This window comes from Vidua chalybeata, chromosome 6 (genome assembly GCF_026979565.1).
Source record: "Vidua chalybeata isolate OUT-0048 chromosome 6, bVidCha1 merged haplotype, whole genome shotgun sequence".
NCBI lineage: Eukaryota > Metazoa > Chordata > Aves > Passeriformes > Viduidae > Vidua > Vidua chalybeata.
This window is the reverse complement of record NC_071535.1, coordinates 8,369,807-8,389,300: the sequence shown is the minus strand read 5'-3', so window position 1 is coordinate 8,389,300 and position 19,494 is coordinate 8,369,807. Positions and strand designations below refer to the sequence as shown.

At 43.3% G+C, this 19,494-nt stretch overlaps 1 protein-coding gene across 1 annotated transcript; it reads left to right on the top strand.

Moving 5' to 3' along the window:
- The first annotated feature begins 1,605 nt into the window (after window positions 1–1,605).
- Window positions 1,606–15,877, top strand: PLD4 (phospholipase D family member 4). Its single transcript, XM_053945600.1, has 11 exons — window positions 1,606–1,677; window positions 4,630–4,719; window positions 6,883–7,091; window positions 7,763–7,946; window positions 8,265–8,385; window positions 8,743–8,870; window positions 9,039–9,239; window positions 9,706–9,845; window positions 12,834–12,999; window positions 14,026–14,122; window positions 15,383–15,877. Exons 1-11 carry the CDS (start codon window positions 1,675–1,677, stop codon window positions 15,598–15,600), a joined length of 1,557 nt encoding a protein of 518 aa, XP_053801575.1. The 5' UTR covers window positions 1,606–1,674; the 3' UTR covers window positions 15,601–15,877.
- The last annotated feature ends 3,617 nt before the right edge of the window (window positions 15,878–19,494 follow it).

Genomic DNA, 19,494 nt, shown 5'->3' with positions numbered 1-19,494 from the left:
TGGTCAAATAGAACCATATTCTACCCATCCTGAAGCTATCATAGCTACAACACTGTTAGTAAGATCAGAAATGCAGAATGGTTGGGCTGGTATGTGAGATCAGATGAGAAGGAAACCAGGGTTTTGCAGCTGGAATGAAGGAGGACAGTGGAATTTATTAGTGCTGCAAGTGGTTAGAGAGCTGAAAAAGAGGAGAAATACAGAGCATTCCTTTTCCTGGAAGCTGCTCTTCCTCTGATACAACCTTCTTAAACTGAGCTTGTGATACTGGAGAACTAAGTTATAAATCCTGAACTTCGTAAAAAGGTGCTGCTGCCTGTGTGGTTCGATCCTGCAATCAGTGGGAGCTTTTGTGACTTATGCTGACATAGTTCATGCCAGGATTTCAGTCCTGCACACAAGCAGGAGCTTAGCTGAAATATTTAGTTGAAATGCTCAGCCTCTGAAGTCATCTGAGGGCCAGGGACACTTCCTGAGGGTGATTTGGATCTTTAGCAGGGGTGGCTTTCTGGAGCTCTTTTCATTGGCTGCAGATCCTGCCTCCAGCTTTCTGATGATTCGGATCTACACGGACAGCAGCAGCCTTTGCTTTGTTTTTAAGTCCTGTTGTAAATCCAGAGATTTGGGATGGCTCCCATGATAAGTGCTCTGTGCATAGCAGTAAATTCAGGAGTGAGGTGGCTGGGCAGAGAGGTGTCCTCTCTGCTCCACTAATTACTTTTTGGGCTTCTTTGACTTCATGCTTGTGTTTTGGTCTTGAGGGAAGCAGAAGACTCATGGCACTTGCAGTTTCCCAGGGAAAGCCAGACCTATCCTGGCTCCTGTTGTACCAGACCTATCCTCTGGCTCCTTATTTTTTCCATCTTCAGCAGCTTAATACAAGGTGTGCTAAAGCCTAAACAAGGTGTTCCAAGCTGTCTCTCCATTGACTCCTTACAGCATTCTTCCTCTGGTACTGCACTAGGGAACTGCATACTTGGGTTCAGTAGGAACAAGAGGCTGCCTGGAGAAAAACAGCAGTGTTCCAGAGCAATTTGTGTCAGCTGAGGTGCAGCCTTTGTGTTTTTTTATAGAAGGTATAATTTCTTAGAAGCTGCCCCAGTCTCAATGTCAGATATAACCCCTCAACTGCAAATCCCAAATGCCACGTGTTCAAGATGAGGACTGCATTGTTTCAAAGGAGCTGGCTTGCTCCCTTGTGTTTGTGCTTTCAAGAAAAATTTTGCAGAGAGGTTGTTTTGGAGAGTTTGTTTGCCTGCTTAAAATGAAGCTTCTGGTTAAGAATAATGCAGTGAAAATAGAGCCATGTTTGGGCTGCTAACAGCACCAAAGCCAAGCAGTCCTTCCAACCAGTGTCTTCCCATGCTGATGTGGACTTTCCACCACTGAGTGGGAGCTTTGCCACCCAACAGAGCAAGTTATGGCAAACCTGTGAAGATCAGGATCTGGAGTTTAAGAACTGGGTCACAACAACTGGAGGATAACTTAGTACTCTGTCAGTACACGTTGTGAAACTCACTGTCTAAGAGGAAGTGATCTACAGCAGGAGGGGAAAAAAGCCAGAAGAACCCTAAACAAATGTGCTGACAGAGCATGAGTATTGCCTTTTGTACATAAGTCTGGGAGTAACATCAGAGTACAGTGGGACATCCACACAGGAGGAGACCTTCCAGGATGGTAAGTACATTGGTCATCATCTTGAGAGAGCTGGGTGGTGGCCATGGAGAGATGAATGCACCTTGTTCATCTGAGGAACTTCAAACAGCTCCTGGGGACGATTTGGTATAGTGAAAAATCACATTCTTGTGTTTGAAATTCAAAGTCTGACACAATTTGTTGCTGGTGGAGAAAAGAAGTACCAAGAGGAATTTCAGAGGCAAAGAGAAAGCAACCTTAATGGTATGAACAGCAGTGTCCTGTGGGTACTCAGCAGACTGGCATTAGCTGGTGTCCCAGCCTGTGAAGCAATGCTAAGCAGTGCTTATATTTATTGCTCTTGAATGAACTTCATTCAGTCATTGAATGAAGCTGGTAGAGCCCTGAAAACTTTGAGGGAGCCGCAGTTAATTGCTGACTAGCTACAATATTATTCTTAGGAATTCTGGTTGTGTCTGTGATGTTTCCCTTCTTGAAAATTAAACTGTTTTAGAGCAGTTCTCACGACTTCTCTATAGCAGGTGGGACTTCAACCCAGTCAAAAACATCAAGAAGGGCTTTGTTTGAACAGAATGGTAGATGATTCTATCACAGCACATATGAAATCTGTTCACCTTCGTATTTTAAGAAAAACACTGCTTTTGGAAGACATTTTGTAACTGTTGCTGAAAAAGAGAAGTGAAACAAGTTGTTTCTGGTAAGCTCCATCCATCTGAGGCCATCATGTGGCTCTAATAGCACTGACACCTGCAGTTTCTTACTAAGACACTGCCTGGGTCATCAGATGTGAATTTGGGAGCCAGAGGGACAAGGGAGCCAGAGGGACAAGGGAGACAGAGGGACGCCTCTCAGCTCTGTGATGAGAACACTCGTGGTGGCTGTTCCCGCCAGCCCAGCTGATTGGGACAGCTGTGCCAGAGTCACAGGGTGTAGAGTGTGACCTGCAGCCTCAGTGGGCTCTCCTGGCCCAGCCTGAAGGGCTGATGCTGTTTGTCAGATGCCTTTCTTCTCCTCCTTTAAAATACCTTTGCCTCACTTTCTACCCAACTCTTTCACATCTTGCTGTCTCTTTCTTTTCCTCCCACTAAGATTTCTGGGTTGGAGTGTGACCATTTCCTCTCACGTGTGTTGCTGTCACACACCTTTCTCTGTGTGGTGGGTTATATCCCCCCATCTGCTTGGGCTGTCAGCTCTTTGGTGTAAGACAGTGGGTCTTTATATTGTGATAAAAACATGAACTGGGATTTCAGAGGTATGGGAATGGCCAACTGTCCTTCACTGCTGGCAGCCACTCCATTTCTCCAGGGCTGGGAGAATGGATGCTTACCTGCCAGCATTTGTAGCTATTTCTAGTAGAAAAGCTTTCAGCTGAGCTTGGGGCAGCAAACGGAAGTGACAGTGAAAAGTGTGAGTAAAACTGCTTTGGGAAGTGGGCCCTGCTGTAGTGATTGCAGCTGATAACAACAAGCAGGTCCTCAAGTGGAAACAGGGCTTTTTTCTATGCAGCTCCAGTCCTGCTTTTAAGCAGAAGTGTTTGTACCTTTTCTTCCCTCTACACCTTTTCCATCTTTGCCATTCTCTCTCGTCTGCTCTTTTACCACAGGCCCTCCCTTTGCACATCCCTCTCTGCATTCCCCAAGTCACTGTTTCAGACCCACCTCCCTTGTCTTCCAAGACATCCTCCCCCCCCTTTGCTTCAGCCCCACCAGTACCTGTGAGTCGAGTCCCAGAGGAAGCCACTGGGGCTGTGTCCACCCCCTGCCTGTTCCATGCAGCCACAGCATCCATACAGAAAGGTGGAGTGGGCAGGAGCTGGAAGCAGCAGGGAACGTGGATGGCCATGCTGCTTTACTGCTGGGGGAGGGCAGACACCGTAAGCCCACCCAGTTCAGGTGACAACAGCTGTGAACACATGGCAAGATGGATGGGACAAGTCTGGCAGGATCCTTCCTACGTAAAACTTGTTTGAGTGTGGCCACCCACAGAGCAACTCCACATCCAATACCACTGCAGCTGGTTCATCCTCCAGGCTACAAAAGCCCCGTGGCTCAGGGGTCAGAAGCAGTCGTTCAGGGACTGGACAGGTGGAGGGATCATCTGGTAGCACCTTATGAGATCTGCTGTACCCCAGGATTTGCTTCTTGCTTCTGAGAATGAAAAGTGTCATCAGGCTCCTGTGGGGTAAATTCACCTCTGCCAGTGCTGGGATGATTCATGACCCACTGGGCATGTGTCAAGTTTTTGAGAAGGTAAAATAGGCAAGTGCCAATTCCCCCTGTCTGGCCATCTGCTGTCATATTGGCATATTTTGGTATTTGCTCTTATGGTTGTCTCTGCTGACAGTAACACAAGATTGGAGAAATACTGCCTGAGAAGGAAAAGAAGATAACTTTTATTTTCCAGAGTCATGACTGCAACAGGGGAGAAGGGGAGTTTGTATTTCAGCATGGTCCCTGTCCCCTTAACTGACTGGCCCCTGTCCCTGACTCGTCCAGAGTCACTTCTGGAAGAGACACTGGCATTGAAGACAACTCACAGGCACAGGAAGAGAGCAGAAGCCTGACAGAGTCACACGCAGGATGAGACTGATGCTGCACACTATCACCCACTGCTTCTGCATTTAATTACTGCTTGTTGGCAAATATGTTCGCTTGCAACAGGACAAAAGTGGGTGTTGAAGGATGGCTGGAAGAGGCAGCGATGCAGTTGTTTACACATTAATTACTGCAGGGATTTTTGTGTGTAGACAGCACTGGGGAAAAACTGCGGGGACATGTCTCTCTGTCACTTTGGGATCTGTTAATGTCACTCAAGACCCATAACACAGGGAGCATGTTGCACAGATCCATACTCAAATCTCAGAGCACTGTGTAAAGCAGTGGCAGTAACCTACACTTTTTGTCTGTAATTGACTGTACACAAATGTTGTCATAAAGCTTTATTTTTCCCCTTGCATACATTTCTGTTTTTCAGATTGTGAAAAAAGCATTGAAAACATCCCTGATGTTTAATGAGTCCTTCAACATGAAATTAGGCGTGAACAATCAAAAAGACGTCAAAACGGTAATTATTGGGATACACCACATTTGCTTACAAGAGCTGAGATTGTGCTGACATTTCTGAAAAGAAATAACAGGTTAAGAAGAATGATTTTATTGGCCATTTTAGAAATCTGTGTAGGTTTCAATCCTATTTGTAAACAAGTGAGTGACAAAACCCTCATTGATTTATCTGGTAGACTGATCAAACCTTGCCCAGAGGGAGTAATGTGGAGATAAATCCTGCAGCTCAGTCTGGCTCAGGACAAGGAAACCATGCTCGTTCAAACAGCCTCACTTCCAGCACTGGCACAGCATTTATTCATGTATTCATTTGTTCATTTATTCAGATGCCCAGAGTACCTAGACATCACAGTGTGTAGCATGGTGACAGCCATGATGTGACTTCAAAATAGATTTCTTACCTTAGAAATGTCTTCTATAACCTGTCTAAGTCTTGCTAATGTGTTCATGTGATGAAATCTGGATCTCTTAAAAATGGGTGAGATTTTTTTTTTTTGTAAGGTAGAGAACAAGCCAGAGGGCAAAAATTTAAGTAGATAGCTTAAAGATTATTGTTTTATTCAAATCACAGCCTGAAATCCATGTCAGCCCTGTAGATTTTGAGCAAAGCAGAGAAGATTAAAAGCAAGAAGCTTTATCCACACAGAAACTGAAATAGAAACTTTCAGAGGCAAGTGGTACCTGTGTGGTTTTCCCATGTGCTTGATTTAGCTCAGATTTATGGCTACAGCCTCACAACCACCCCCAGACTCAATTCTCCTGCCTGGAAGCTCAGAAGCTCAACTCTGAAGTCCATGTTGCCTATCACAGGGTGGTGGATGGTTCCAACTCCCACCAATTGCCATGGGGAGCCAGACATGATAATTACTGGGGGGAAATAGATCTGCATGTGTGGCTGGTTGTCTTTTCCTGCTTGGCACAGGCAATATTTAGAGCATGGTGCTATAATTTTCAGCATGTGAGTGACTGGACTGCAGATCTGAAGCTACCAGGTAGCCAGGCTACTTTTGGGTTTGTTTTTTTTTTTTTTTTTCCATCTACATTCAGGACAAAAAAAAAAAAAAGTGCAGTAAAAGGGAAATGAGGAAATAGGAAATGAAACTAACTCACCACAGTAGAATGATATGGGAATACTGTACACATGGATAAATGAGATTTGTGTCGTTTCAGTTAAGGGAGGTTTAAGACAAAACCAGAATGTGTTCAGAAACCACAAAATGTCTTTCTGCCTCTGACACTTTCTGCCTGTTTTTTTTCCCCTGACAACACAAACTTCCTTTTTATGGTAATGCTTGGCTTAATCCCACAGCTAACCTTGTGTTAGAAATTTCCCTATTTTGATTTTGGTAGAAATTTTGTTGAACATCCACTGGTCCTGTGCTAAAATAAAGCTAATCAATGACAATCACAAAATTTGTGAAAAAACAAAGGATTGATATGTTGGCACAAAAAAAATTAAACCAAAAAATGGAAGTCATAATCATCACATAAACCAACACCAATCGATTTCCAAATTTTCTTTTTTTCCCCCCAGTTGCAATTTATTTGATCATATCTCTTTTCCAGAGTGTTTGTTCCACTTGATTCTCTCTTTCAAGATTTCATGGAGTTTCAGGCAATTCTTCCTTTCAGGAAAGGGGAAGAAATCTTGCCATTTCAATGAGGATCAATTGGGCAAGCTTTGGTCCATTTCCATGCATGTCATGTTGTCCCATTGGCTTTTATTGTTTTCACTTAGTTTCAGAATTTTCTCTTTTGTTTCTTAGTATTTCCTTTCTTCAATTTATTCTCCTGTCTCTTTGTTTACCTTTCTTCCCTGATTTTGGTGTTTCAATGTGAATAATTTTAGCAAGTTTTGGTCCTTCTCACTGCACCTCATTTCAGTTTGAAGGGACCTTTTAAAGGTCATCTAATCCAACCCCCTGGCAGAGAGAAGGGACATCTTCAACTAGATCAGGTTGCTCAGGGCCCTGGCCAAGCAGACCTCGAACAGTTGTTCCTCACTTTCAGTGCTGCACCCAAGAACACTGTCTGGCAGTAGCTGCAAGCAGATCTCCTATTCAAAGACTGTGATTTATTCACCTGCACAGGTAGTCATCCATTAGCTGGTGCACCAATGTCTTGGTGATCACTTAAATCTTCTCCTCTCTGGGTTCTGTTCTAGTTTCAAATCTTAGGGGCAATTCTGATGCTTGGTCTTGCCCTGATGGCTTTTTACTTCCTGAGTGTGGGCAGCACAGTTGATGCTGATGGAGAAGAAGCAGCAGTTGTCAGCATTTACAGAAAGGTGGAGGAGGAAGAAGGACTCTATGGAGATCTTCCAAGAACCACAATAACTGAGGAGGGCACCAACAGATCCAATGACTCCTGCAGGTGAGTCAGGTTAGATGGCACATGGAGAAGTCATCTCACAGAGAGAGAAATAGTTACAGTACTGATAATACCAGCATGGGTTTTATTCTCTTCCCACTGTATCGTAAGTGATGAAGCACCACTAATTTGGGAAGAGTGGGATGCTGTTTAGGCACTGGGTAATTGGTAGTTGCCTGCTGTGAGGGACAGTAGGGGCAGTGTCACTGCTCCTCTCCCAGTCCTATGCTTCTATGTTCATCTCAGCTCAGTTCCTCCTCTGCCACCTCCAGCCATCCTCCTTTTCTGTCACAGCAGAGTGACCAGCTGGCAGAGCAGTGGCTTCACAGAGACTGGAGGGGCAGGGAATGTCTGTGCTGGGAGAGGGTGAAGAGGGTACCCTAGCAACATCCAGCTGTGGGGGTTTGCTTTTCTCCACATCTTAGGCATGGTAAAATAAAAAGCTCAGAATGTCTCAGAATGTCAGAAACCACTCTGCTGAACTGGGGAGGTCCAACAATGTAAGCCTGGCTATAAAAGCTAGGGGTAGAGAGCACTCCCAACTTGTTTGTCCAGCTCATCTTGTTTGCTGTGGAGGCTGACACCCAGCATGGCCAACTGTGTGGCCTGACAGGTGCTTGGTGTCCTGCTGGGGTCACAGTCACTTGCTTCACAATACAAAATTGCCATTGCAGCTTTGAACTCGTGGAAAATGTTCCTTATGACTTACCCTTCGAGATAAACAGCACTGCAGCCAAACCCTTGTTCCAAGCCTGGATGAGACTGCTTGATCTAGCCCAGGAAAAAGTGCACGTGGCTTCTTACTACTGGTCTCTTACTGGGAAGGATATCGGTGTCAATGACTCCTCCTCCAAGCAGGTAAGGTAAAATCAACAGCAAGCACGTCTGTGGTTGTTTTTCCTCATGTCTGTGTGGTAGAGGACAGGCTGGCTGTGTGGTCTGTCTCCCAGAGACATTGCTTAACTCCTCCTGCAAATCCAGGAAGGTTTTCCATGCTGTTCTGAAGCAACACTCCAACTTTCCTCCTTCAGTCAAGTTAGACTGAAATAGATGAAAATTCTGACCTCCCTTGTGCTGGGGTTCTTCAAATGAAGCACCCATTAGTAACACTGCCCTTGCATATATCTTACTACACCTTCTGTAACAAAATATAAAAAAGAACAATGTACCACACAGGGTGAAGATATTCTGCAGAGGTTTGAGAGGTTGCTTGCAAAGAATGTCTCTTTGTATATTGCAGCAAGTTCACCAACTCTGGCTACAAAATCAAAGGACCTTGAGCTTTTAAAGGAAAAAGGTAATTATTTCCCTTCAGTGATCCACTCACAGTTTCTGTATTGCAAAAAGGCATTTGTGGGAAACTGGTCTCCAAGGCCTGTTCTGATGTAGTGCTTAAATGGGTTCACAGGACAAGCACCGTCTGCTCATTAGTTCATGCTTTCTTTCTGTCTTGTCATGCTCTTTAGGATTTTCTGAAAGTTCACATTTTGCATATTTTTTTTTCAAGTTACTGTGTTCCCAGGAATTAGTGCTTGTAAATTTTGGTAGCTGCTACTGCCTGCAAGAGTCAGACATGCAGATGTGTCCTGGCTGTTGAAGAACCATCTCCATGCTGTATCTCAACTCTTTTTTTCCCCTCTCCATCTTTCTTCAGGGGCTCATGTGAAAAAGATTGATTTTGGACATTTGACAGGAGGAGTGTTGCATAGCAAATTCTGGATAGTAGACATGAAACACATATATATTGGTAGTGCAAACATGGACTGGAGATCTTTATCTCAGGTAACGTCTGCTGCTGCATATTCAAAAATCTGGGGGAAAATTCATGTCCTGGCAGATAACAGAGAAAAATCATAATTATGTAAAATATTGTCAGAGCATAAGAAACAGCAAAGAAACCCCTGGAGATGGCTCTTTCTGGGGCTGTGACACAGCTTGCTCTCTTTGCAGGTGAAGGAGTTTGGTGCTGTGATGTATAACTGCAGCTGTTTGGCCCAAGACCTCTGGAAAACATTTAGTACCTACTGGGATGTTGGATATCCTAATGCTACCATCCCAAAGCCTTGGCCTCTTAATTATTCAACCCACATTAACAATCATCAGCCTCTGGAAGTAGAATTCAATGGAATCTTGACAGAAACCTATTTTTCTGTAAGTATGTTTGAAATTAATATGACAGACTGTAAACTGTTTAAGGATTGAGTAGGAAAGTTTCTTCAGCAGTCCTCCTGAGTTATTTGTGTTCCAGGTGGATAATAATTTGTTCCTTAGGTTTCTTTGGAATTGTTCAAAGGATAGGGATAAACCCAGCATAAGCTGTCAAATTGTATGGCAGGAACAGTGTGCAGGTCTCTTTTAACCACCTGTAGGCTCAATATATCCATAAGTATCTGACCCAGCAGGATATGAAAGGCATGAGGAAAGATGGTGGCCCATCTCAAGTGCTTTGTGATATTTTAATGAAAACTAGACAGATCTAAACATAAAGGGGTCTGAAATTTAAAAAAAAAATAATTAAATCACTGATCTATGTGTTTTCCTTTTTTTTTTTTTTTTTTTTTTGGTTTTGTTTTGTTTTGCTTTGTTTTGTTTTGGTTTTTTTTGTTTTTTTTTACAGGCTTCCCCTCCAGCATTTTGTCCAGAAGGTCGCGCCCATGACCTCTCTGCTATACTCAGTATTATCAGTCAGGCACAGAAGTTTGTCTATGTTTCTGTTATGGAATATTTCCCTACCAGCCGTTTTGTTCAACCAAAAAGGTACAGTTTTAATCCTGAGCAAATCAGCTACTTGTACTATTTAAAGAAAATAATATATTATTCCCCTCCTTCTGCAATGAAAATATTCAGAATGGAGAGAGACTTTGCTCTGCATTCCCAACCATCCTGCAGACTGTGCCTCCCAGGTACCAAGGGACAGGATGAGAGGAAACAGCCTCAAGTTGTTCCAGGGGAGGTTTAGGTTGGATGTTAGGAAAAAAAAATTAATGGAAAGGGTTGTCAGGTATTGGAACAGACTACCCAGGGAAGTGGTGTAGCCACCATCCCTGGAAGTGTTTAAAAATTCTGTGGATATGGCACTTGAGTACATGGTTTAGTGGTGAACATGATGCTAATGCTGGGCTGAGAGTTGGACTCGATGATCTTAAAGGTGTTTTCCAGAACCTAACAATTCTAGGATTCTGTGATTCCAGTCCTGATGCTGCAGGAAGGATGATTACCAATATCTGTGTGCTTTGCTGGTGTTTTGGAGCACCCTCCTGAGTTCTACACACAGCAGAAAAGCTGTGAAATGCCATACTAGAGACAGTCAGGTCCAGCGTCCTCCAAAATTCAACACAGCAGCTTTATGAATTGAGAGGAACACCAGAAATCTATCTGACACCAGATTTTTCAGAGAAAACATTTCTGTGCTCTCCTTTCTTTCTCCCATTTTTCTTTCTTGCTGTCCTTTACGTCTGAAGAGTCTTGACTTCCTGCTCTATTTCCTGCTTGATGCACTTGACCAGTAGTTTAGAGGGTAGTTCTTGACTCTCCTGACCTTTGCAGTGAGAGCTGAAACAGCCTCTAAAAGAAATTTCTGGGGTCTTCTGTTTGTTTGGGGCTTGGTGGTTTTTTTTGTTGCTGTTGTTGAGGTTTTTTTTTTTTTTGTTGTTGTTGTTTGAGGTATTTGTTTTGTTTTTAATAATTCCATCTAAGTTCCAGCAGCAGCTTCAGAGATAAGGTGATAGTGGTGATCTGGAGTAATCACAGAATGGTTTGGGCTACAGACCACCTCCTTCCTCCCCCTCCTGTGCCATGGGCAGGGACACCTTTCACTAGACCAGGCTGCTCAAAGCCCCATCCTGGCCTTGAGCCTGCGTGTGGTGAACCACTGCCATGGTCCCAGAGACTGCCCGAGGCCACAGCAGAACAATGCAGGCTCTGCACATGAACCCAAACCTGAGCAGCACAGAAAGTTAGTCATGGGGCAGCACTAAGACTCCCAGATCCTCTTAGATATGCTTGAATTGGGATGCTCATGTGCAACCAAGGGCTCTGAATTATCTGCTTACAACATTTCTGAGTTTTCCAGCCAGCTAAATAATCTGAGAAAGAAGTTCAAGTGAAAGAATTATGTGCAACATGTCTTGTGCAATAGGGTAAGCTCTAGGCTGCCATTTATCCAGAATGATATAATGCATTATGTCCCTCTGTCACAACTGTGTAAAGCCTCTGTTGTTCAGCTGAGGCACGGGTGTGTTATGGGGAAGATTTCAGGATAATAGACACAGATAATTCTACTGTCCAAGAAACAAAATCTCGAGACCAGCCTCTGCTTGGAGGATATCTTTTATAAATCAAACACCTCAGAGGATTTTCAGTTTATATGTAATACAATTGAGTTTCTGGGTTTCTCATCGTCTGAGAAACCACTCATCTTTCTGGGAATAAATTCCCAGAAAGTCTCTTTTCCCCCTTAGGACTGAGTGCATTAATATTCCTTATTCTTCATCTGAAGGCTTAATCCACAGTTTGTGACATCTAGGGCTGATCAGATGCAAACAAGAGTTTGAAAGGCCCAGGGAAAGCAGTGCAGGGCCTCGGGCTATCTCCACAGCAACCAGCTGTAGTGCCATGAATTGAAGCTGATTAGTTCAGGTTAGGTTCCTCCAGCAGCTGAGGCAGGGGGAACAAAGCTGCTGTCTAATGCCTGAGTGTAAATCAACTAGAAACTGATATATTTTAAAAATTGAAACCATTCAAAAATTGCATTTCAAATAGCATGTTTTTCCAAGCCTTTCAGGATCTATAAGTCAAGCCTGAGCCTCAGAGCACGTGGCCAGGCCATTGATCGCAATAGGACGATGCACGGGGGAGGCTTAGAGAATTCAGGCCTTTGTACATAAGACCAAAAGGATTAAGCTAGGCAAATTAATTCATCATTGCTCATGGGACTGTGAGCAAATGCTGGACCTCTCTCTGTATCAGCCCTCCAATCTGTACTAAACATGTTCGTCTCCCTCCGTGCAGCATTTGTCAGGATCTATGCAATGAAAGTGCCACGTGGGTGTTTGGAGTTACCAGCCCTGGGATGAACACTGTCCAGATCTTAGTGTTGTGTAGCTGGGTGAAGGATGTTAAAAATGTTCCCCATAGCTACAGCCAACACAAGTGTCAGGAAAACTAATTTTCCCATGTTCAGGGAACATGGAGAGCACAGCTGTGTCCATTACCTTTGGGCACACACAATGAGGACAGGGAGAGGTGGGGAGGGATAGAGTCTGCCCACACTGGCTGATGGCACAGGACCACTGCAGACACTGGAAATAATCTCCAGGGGCCTGAAAAAGCCATATTCTGCAAGATGGTTCTTAGACTTTTCTCTGGGCTCTGTACTGCCCTTTTTACTCTGTGTTGTATGAACTGGCTTTACCCAGGAGTTGCTATGTAGTTTCCTAAGGAGATAAGCATGGTGGCACCATGCTGTGTGTGTATCTGTACGTGCACTTTACTAAGCTTTAAACTTCCGGATGAATTTCACCCCAATTTGTCAGAGTCTGGGGGTCTCAAAACACGTTCCTGAAAAGAATGGACTTGGTAGAAGGCAGAAACCTTTCTTGTACCTCCAGGGAAGCCACAAGTGCTTCACTTACTGGACACCAGAAATTCCATCTGTGCATCATCACTCATAGTCTCAGTTTAACTTTGCAGCTTTCTAGTAAAGAAAAAAAAAATCCCTTTTTGCACACCCCTCCTTTTCTGCAGATACTGGCCAGCCATCGACAACGCCCTGAGACGTGCGGCTTTCAACCACAGAGTGCAAGTCCAGCTCCTGGTCAGCTGCTGGGCATACACTGACCCAGCCATGCTCCACTATCTGAGGTCCCTGCGTGCTCTCAACGACCCACATGCCCACATCAGTGTCGACGTGGTATGAATAAGAAACCTGATTTTGGAAAGACACCTTGAGGACATGGCCCCACACTGATTTCTGAGAATAAGCTGCTGTTTGTGTGTACAAATGCTAGCTTTTAGAGAAGCAGGTTGTCTGTTTTTGCAGTGACTGCTTCCCATTTTAGTGAAAATAAGGCCCAATATATGATCTTTGAGGAAGCAGCTATTTCAAGCTACTAGTGATATCAGGTATGTGCCTGGCTGTGGCACTTGAGACATTATCCAGGCATCTGCTTTTGCTGAGCGCTGTGACAGTAACAGTTTATATGATAACTCAGTGCTCCTCTCAGGGACTTTTTCCTGCATGGCATATATTAAATTGGTCTAACTGGTATCAGTTTTTTTAAAATTGAGAGCTCTGCTGTCTGCCTATACAGATAGATCTGTTCTTGAACACTAAATATTGCACACAGGTCATAGGCATTAGGCTGGAATGCATTAGGTGGAGTGGGGATGGTGTGGATGCTCCCAACATGATGCAGTAATCACAACAGAGAAATATCACAGAAGGAGGAGTGAGTTTCAGAAAAAAAAATAAAAAGGGAAATGTAGATTTTGGTAAGACTTAACACAAAAAGTTAGGCATTTTAGTTGCCTACAGTACCCCTTGTGTCTTTGATCAGCCCATTCTCACACAAAATAAGAGCAGCAATCAGTGGTAAATGCAATCTATTAAACAGCTGCCTAAAACTGTATTTTATTGTCTGCCCTGTAATGATAATAGCTGTGCCACTAATGGAACATTGTGAGGCAAACGTTTTCTGTATCTGATCTTAATTGCTTATCCAGTTTTATGTATAGTGGAAGTATTATTTGCTAATTTTCTTGGATAGATGTAAAATTTCTTCTATGGTCTATTCAATAACAGAGAGCAGTATGTTCTCTTTTGTTCTTCCCATACTCTTCTATTCTTTGAAACTATAGAAAACATGCACTGTCCAATCATGACGTCTGTTCCTCACTCTAGTATTTGTGTTAATATTTTTAATTTCTCTCCCTCCAGAAACTCTTCATTGTTCCCATTCTCAATCACACAAACATTCCTCATGGGAGAGTGAATCACAACAAATACATGGTCACTGATAAAGTAGCCTACATTGGTATGTATTCCATTATTCCAAATACTTACAGTATCTCCAGAGGTACTGGACTGAGACTGCAATACCAAAAAATACCTCATTTTGCCATATTAAGCAAAGTCTGTCCTAGGTAAAGAAGTACAGATATGAAGGGGAGAAAATAATGTAGGTCAAGTTCAGTAAGAGATTATTTCATATGATTGTGAACCATTAGGAGCAGAGCATAACAAGGCTGAGTGCACAGCCTGTGACAAGCACAGTGGGAATTTCACAGCCTGTGTGCTCAGAATGACAGAGGGATAGCTGGTGCTCCAGTATCTAACATTATAGTGCTTTAACAAAAAGGAACTGCTGGGAGGAATTAATTCTATGCACTGTTTGTTGAACAGAATTCTAGGAAAGGAAATGAGAAAACAGTAAAGTCAACTGTGCGCTGTTCCTGAAAACTGGGATGGTGTTTACATTTTATTTTTTTATTAGGAACCCTCAAAAAAGGAGACGTGAAAGTGCTCTGTCATTTCAGCCAGCTCATCCTCCCAGCAATACACACCAGCAAATAGCCTGATCTTCCAACTGGCTGAGGGTTTACAGCTCCAATTGCCTTCAATACTTTAATAACTTGTTTCATACTTGAAGGTAGATATGCAGATGATTTATTTTCATGCCTAAGCACCTTCTGGAATTGACAGATTTTTTTCTGGCTAAAGTGATCACGAAGAGAAGTGTGTAAGTGATCAAATGTGTATTCTTCACAGTGCTTGATTTTCTGAATTGAGGTAGCTTTGGAGAGAGCCCTAGACAATGTCTGCAGCTGGATTTCCAGCTTTGCCTGATTTAGAAGCAGGCTTTGCATGTTAAGCTCAGAACAGCTCCTGAGGGTTTATTGATCAGGAGTCCAGTTTCTCCTTTTGTTTTCCTTTAACAAGTGAAGAGAATTAAGTAAATTAAAGACTTTTTTCTTTAAACACTGAAACCCATGCCAAACACTGGCTTTTACTTCTCTTAATACTCAAATATTGCACTTTATTACCATGTTTATGAGTAGATTTGTGCATTCTGTCACAGGCTGTAATGAATCAGAAGGTTATGAACCTTCAGGGTTGCAGTTAATACCAAGTTTTCAAAACCTGAGGTCTGGCATAAGAAGGAGGTGACCTGATTTTTGCTGCCTCGTTGGTCCTAATGAGATTTGCAGTCATAGACCAAATCAACAAAGCCCAGAGATCAAACAGAACACTGGGAAATGAATGTTTTCTAACCAGCTACTTTTCCATTGCATAGGGACTTCCAATTGGTCAGAAGACTACTTCACTAATACAGCTGGTGTGGGACTAATTATCAAACAGAATTCAACCAACCTGCAAAGAAGGCAACAACCTGTTCAGGAACAGTTGAAAGATCTTTTTGAGCGAGACTGGAATTCCAAATATGCGGTGAATCTAGAAGATGTGCAGGGGCAGAAAGACTGTAACTGGGATGAAGACCCTGAAATGAATTGAAATGTGCACTTAAAATAGAAACAAAAAATGAATTTGAATCTTGTTCACATGCAAATCAAGGAACTATCTTCTTTTTGTCTTTGTCAGAGAAATCACTTCTTTGTGGCATCCACATTGGTGACATGAGAATTTCTGATAGTTGACTCTACCTGTAAAACCACTAGTCAATGTGTGATGTTTGAATTTTTTTGTGCTTACCTCATTGCAGAGTTAATGAAATGGATACAGTGTTGTATGACAAGCTGTCTGGCATTAAAGCAAACATCAGAGACACAGATCATTATTGGTCTGCTATTTTATCTTTAGAAACTATATATTTCAACCTAGAGGTTCCATTAACAGTGTTTGCTTTCATGTGTTTAAACATTTCTAATAAACTCCTGGCCACCTTAACATTTCAGCCATATATAGGATCACCTACAATAGCAGGGGCAGATTTTTAAAAGCATTTAGAAATTAGAGATACAGGGATTCATGTTGGTTGAAGAAATTTAGAGATTACCTGTTTCTAAGTGTTGAGGCTAGCTGCTAGAGACAAATGCCTGGGATTTAAACTTTGGGGTCAGTTTCCAACTCAGCTGCCCTGGAGCCCCAAATCTCTGGGGATGTTTGATTGTCTGTGTGTCGGTCTTGTGTAGCAAACAGGATGGGGAGCAGGGCAAAGCTGTAACATGAGTGCTGTTGTGGCTAGGGCATCCCACCTGCACTGTGGGCAGTGCTTGGAGAGCCTCCTTGCTCCTTCTGGGCTGCCCTGGTGCTGGCCCTGAGCAGTGTTGTGTCTCTGGGCTGCCTTTCCTCCTGCAGTCACTCAGGGACCACAACCCTGAGCCATCTGGTGCCTGATATCCGTATCCACCACAGCTCTGCCCTGGGTGACTTTCTGAGGTGACAGGAAAGGAGAGCAGGGCTCATGCTCATGCTGTGAGTGACACTGGGCTGGAGCTCCATGAGCCTTTCCAGGGCTGTGCATACACAAAAATCCCCATACAAATAAGGACTTTTAGACATGACCCCCATCAATGTTCCTTTTTTTAGTTTCCAGACTGCTCCTTAGCTATCTCTTCAGACATTTCCAAGATTCCTTGGAGTATCTTATCCATCATTACAAATCAATGCTTCTTGATACTGTGGCAGATTTTTTAAGACATGCAATTACTTGTACAGATATCACTGAAATTTTGGGAGTATTCACATACATGCCAAAATATTGAGGAACATGCAGGTGCTTTTCGTGCTCTCACACACTATTTCCTTACTAGAGTCAGCTTGAAAATCTTTGTGAGACCTTACATCTTCCACCAGCAAGACAGTTTTCTGTAGAGGAGTGCATTCCTCTAGATGGCACTCCAAGCTGTGTTTTCTGTTTCGGCAGGGATAGATATTGCAGGAGTAAGAAGAAAACTTCCTTCTCTTCTACTTGGGAGCTCAAATCTGACAGTGCTGGATTAGTTGTTCGGTGGGATAGAGTTTCTGTAGAAACTGGCAGAATTTTTCTTATGGCCATATAAACCTCAGGTGGGTTAAGGTTTTGCTTATAAAAGAAAAATGGACGCTTAGGAGAGTGCTCTTTTGTTTTCTCTACTGACATCACTGTTGGTTTTTCTCTTCATATGGGAAGGTGAGGAGGGAGTTTCCAATTAATACAATGAATTGATCTAAGAGGAACTTGGGAGTATTTCCCTGGTTACTTGTGTGACTTTTGAAGCCCGTTCATACCTTGATTCTTATTTACTTGTTTTCTATTAGAAAGGTAGAATATAATGTAAATTATAACCAGGCTTTGAGTCTCAATTCCTTTCTGTTTATGAAACAGGGTTAATAATAGTCCTTATCCATTCACCTCTTACTTATGTCTTTCATTTAGATTGTGATTTCTCCAAGCTAAGGACTGTTCCAAATGTATCCTGGGTCCTCCAGTGGCATTTATCAGCATCATCCTTGGGAAGATTGGCTATTAGAAAAAGGTTCTTCACCCAGAGGGTGGCTGGGCAGTGGAAAGGCTCCCCAGGAAAGTTGTCACATCAAGAAGCATTTGAAATACACTCTTGGAGATGTGGTGTGATTCTTGGGGTTGTACTGTGTAGAGCCAGGAGTTGGACCTTGTGAATCCCTTCTGACTCAGGATACTCTATGATTTTCTAGTCTCACTGTAGGCTGTTCAAATTTTTGTCAGTATTGGTTTATTCATGTCTAGAAAAGGTCACTGTTTTGGGTCTTGAGCATGGATACTCTCCTCTGATCAGCTCATCTCAGGTACCTGTGTGATGAGGGGGTTCAAGGTGTGCAAATTGGCTCTGCTTTACTGCAGTGGCTTTCAGGAGGAACTGCTGCACTGGTCCCCCAGCAGGATCACCTCTGGAAGCTCTTGGTGCAGTGCCTTGTGGCTACAGTGCTGCAACAGCAATGCAGGCGACAGCAAGACAGAACCTAGCTGGCTCCATGGGTTATGAGCACTGACATGACCACACAGTCACCTTAGACATTAGACACCAGCTTGTTTCAAAAGCTTTAGTGTTATCTGTTCACATTTTTTCCTGCCATTACCCAGGATGTTCCACATAAAACATACTTTTGTTGCTTTAATACAGGTACTGAGAAAACATTTAATCTACCATTTATGCCATATTAGGGTACACTTAATTTCTTGACAGTCATTAATATCCCCACAATCCTTAGAGGATAGCTCTTGGGCCATGGGCACTGACTCACAGACCTCTGCTCTCTGTAGAGAGCCCAGAAAAATCAGCTTTAGTTGCAGGGTGGATGGTGGTGATGCAGCTTCCTGAAAAGGGGAAGTGGAGAGGGAGGTGCCAGTTCTTTCTTCCTGGTATCCAGTGTTAGGATGTGTGGGAATAGTTCAGTTGCATCAGGGTAGGTTCAAATTTGACATTAGGAAAGATTTCCTTACCAAAAGAGTGGTCAAACGCTAAACCAGACTTGTCTTGAGAAGTGTTCAATGCCACAAGCCTGTCAGTGTCCAAGAGGCCTTAATAACCTCAATGTTTTTTCGATGTTTTGGTCATCCCTGAAGTGGTCAAGCAATTGAACTGAATCATCATTGTGGGCCCCTTTCAATTAACTATTCTGTTCTGTTCTGTTCTATTCTAAATGTCTATAATGTGAAACAGAGTTAGATCAGATATAAGGAGAAAATCTTTACTGTGAGGATGGTGAGGCCCCGGCACAGGTTGCCCAGAGAAGCTGCAGCTGCCCCTGGGAGTGTTCAAGGCCTGAGCAATCTAGGCCAGTGGAAGGTGTCCCTGCCCATGGCAGGGGGTTAGATGGATGATCTTTAAGATTCCTTCTGTCCCCTAAACATTCTATGATTCTGTGATAAGAAGAAGAGATGAAGAACATCTTAATCTACAGATGGTTAGACAGCCAAGTGCACTTCACTTACAACCCATTTACTAAGTGTTTTGCTGTGTCTGCTTTCCTGTACTAAGTAGAATATGGAGAAATATGGAAAGAGAAAACTACTATAAAGAAGCATGTCTGCACTTGTCATTCTGGAGAGAGGATCTCGTGAGTGAAGTGGTGATTGCAGCCGTCTTGGCCAAAGAGGCCACAAAGAAATTGAGTTTAAAATCTCTGTTGACAGGAGGAAAAGGGACAGCAAAACTTCAACTCTGGACAGGAGGAGAGCTGACTTCAGGTTGTTTAGGGAACTAGTGAGTAAAGTCTCCCAGGAAAATGTTTTTGCATTTGAGGGGAGTGTCCTGCTCTGCTCTGCACTGGGGTAGCCTTGCCTGGAGTCCTGTGAGCAGTTTTGGGTGCCACAATAAAAAAAAAGGTATTAGGAGGCCACAGGGATGATGAAGGGTCTGGAGGGGAAGCTGTATGAGGAGTGGCTGAAGTTGCTTGGTCTGTCCAGCCTGGAGGAGACTGAGGGGA

Bases quoted from the DNA above. Each gene is read 5' to 3' on its own strand.
- PLD4 (XM_053945600.1), top strand. The intron at 7,092-7,762 runs GTGAGTCAGGTT...TTGCCATTGCAG, and splicing joins AGATCCAATGACTCCTGCAG to CTTTGAACTCGTGGAAAATG. The intron at 14,123-15,382 runs GTATGTATTCCA...TCCATTGCATAG, and splicing joins TGATAAAGTAGCCTACATTG to GGACTTCCAATTGGTCAGAA.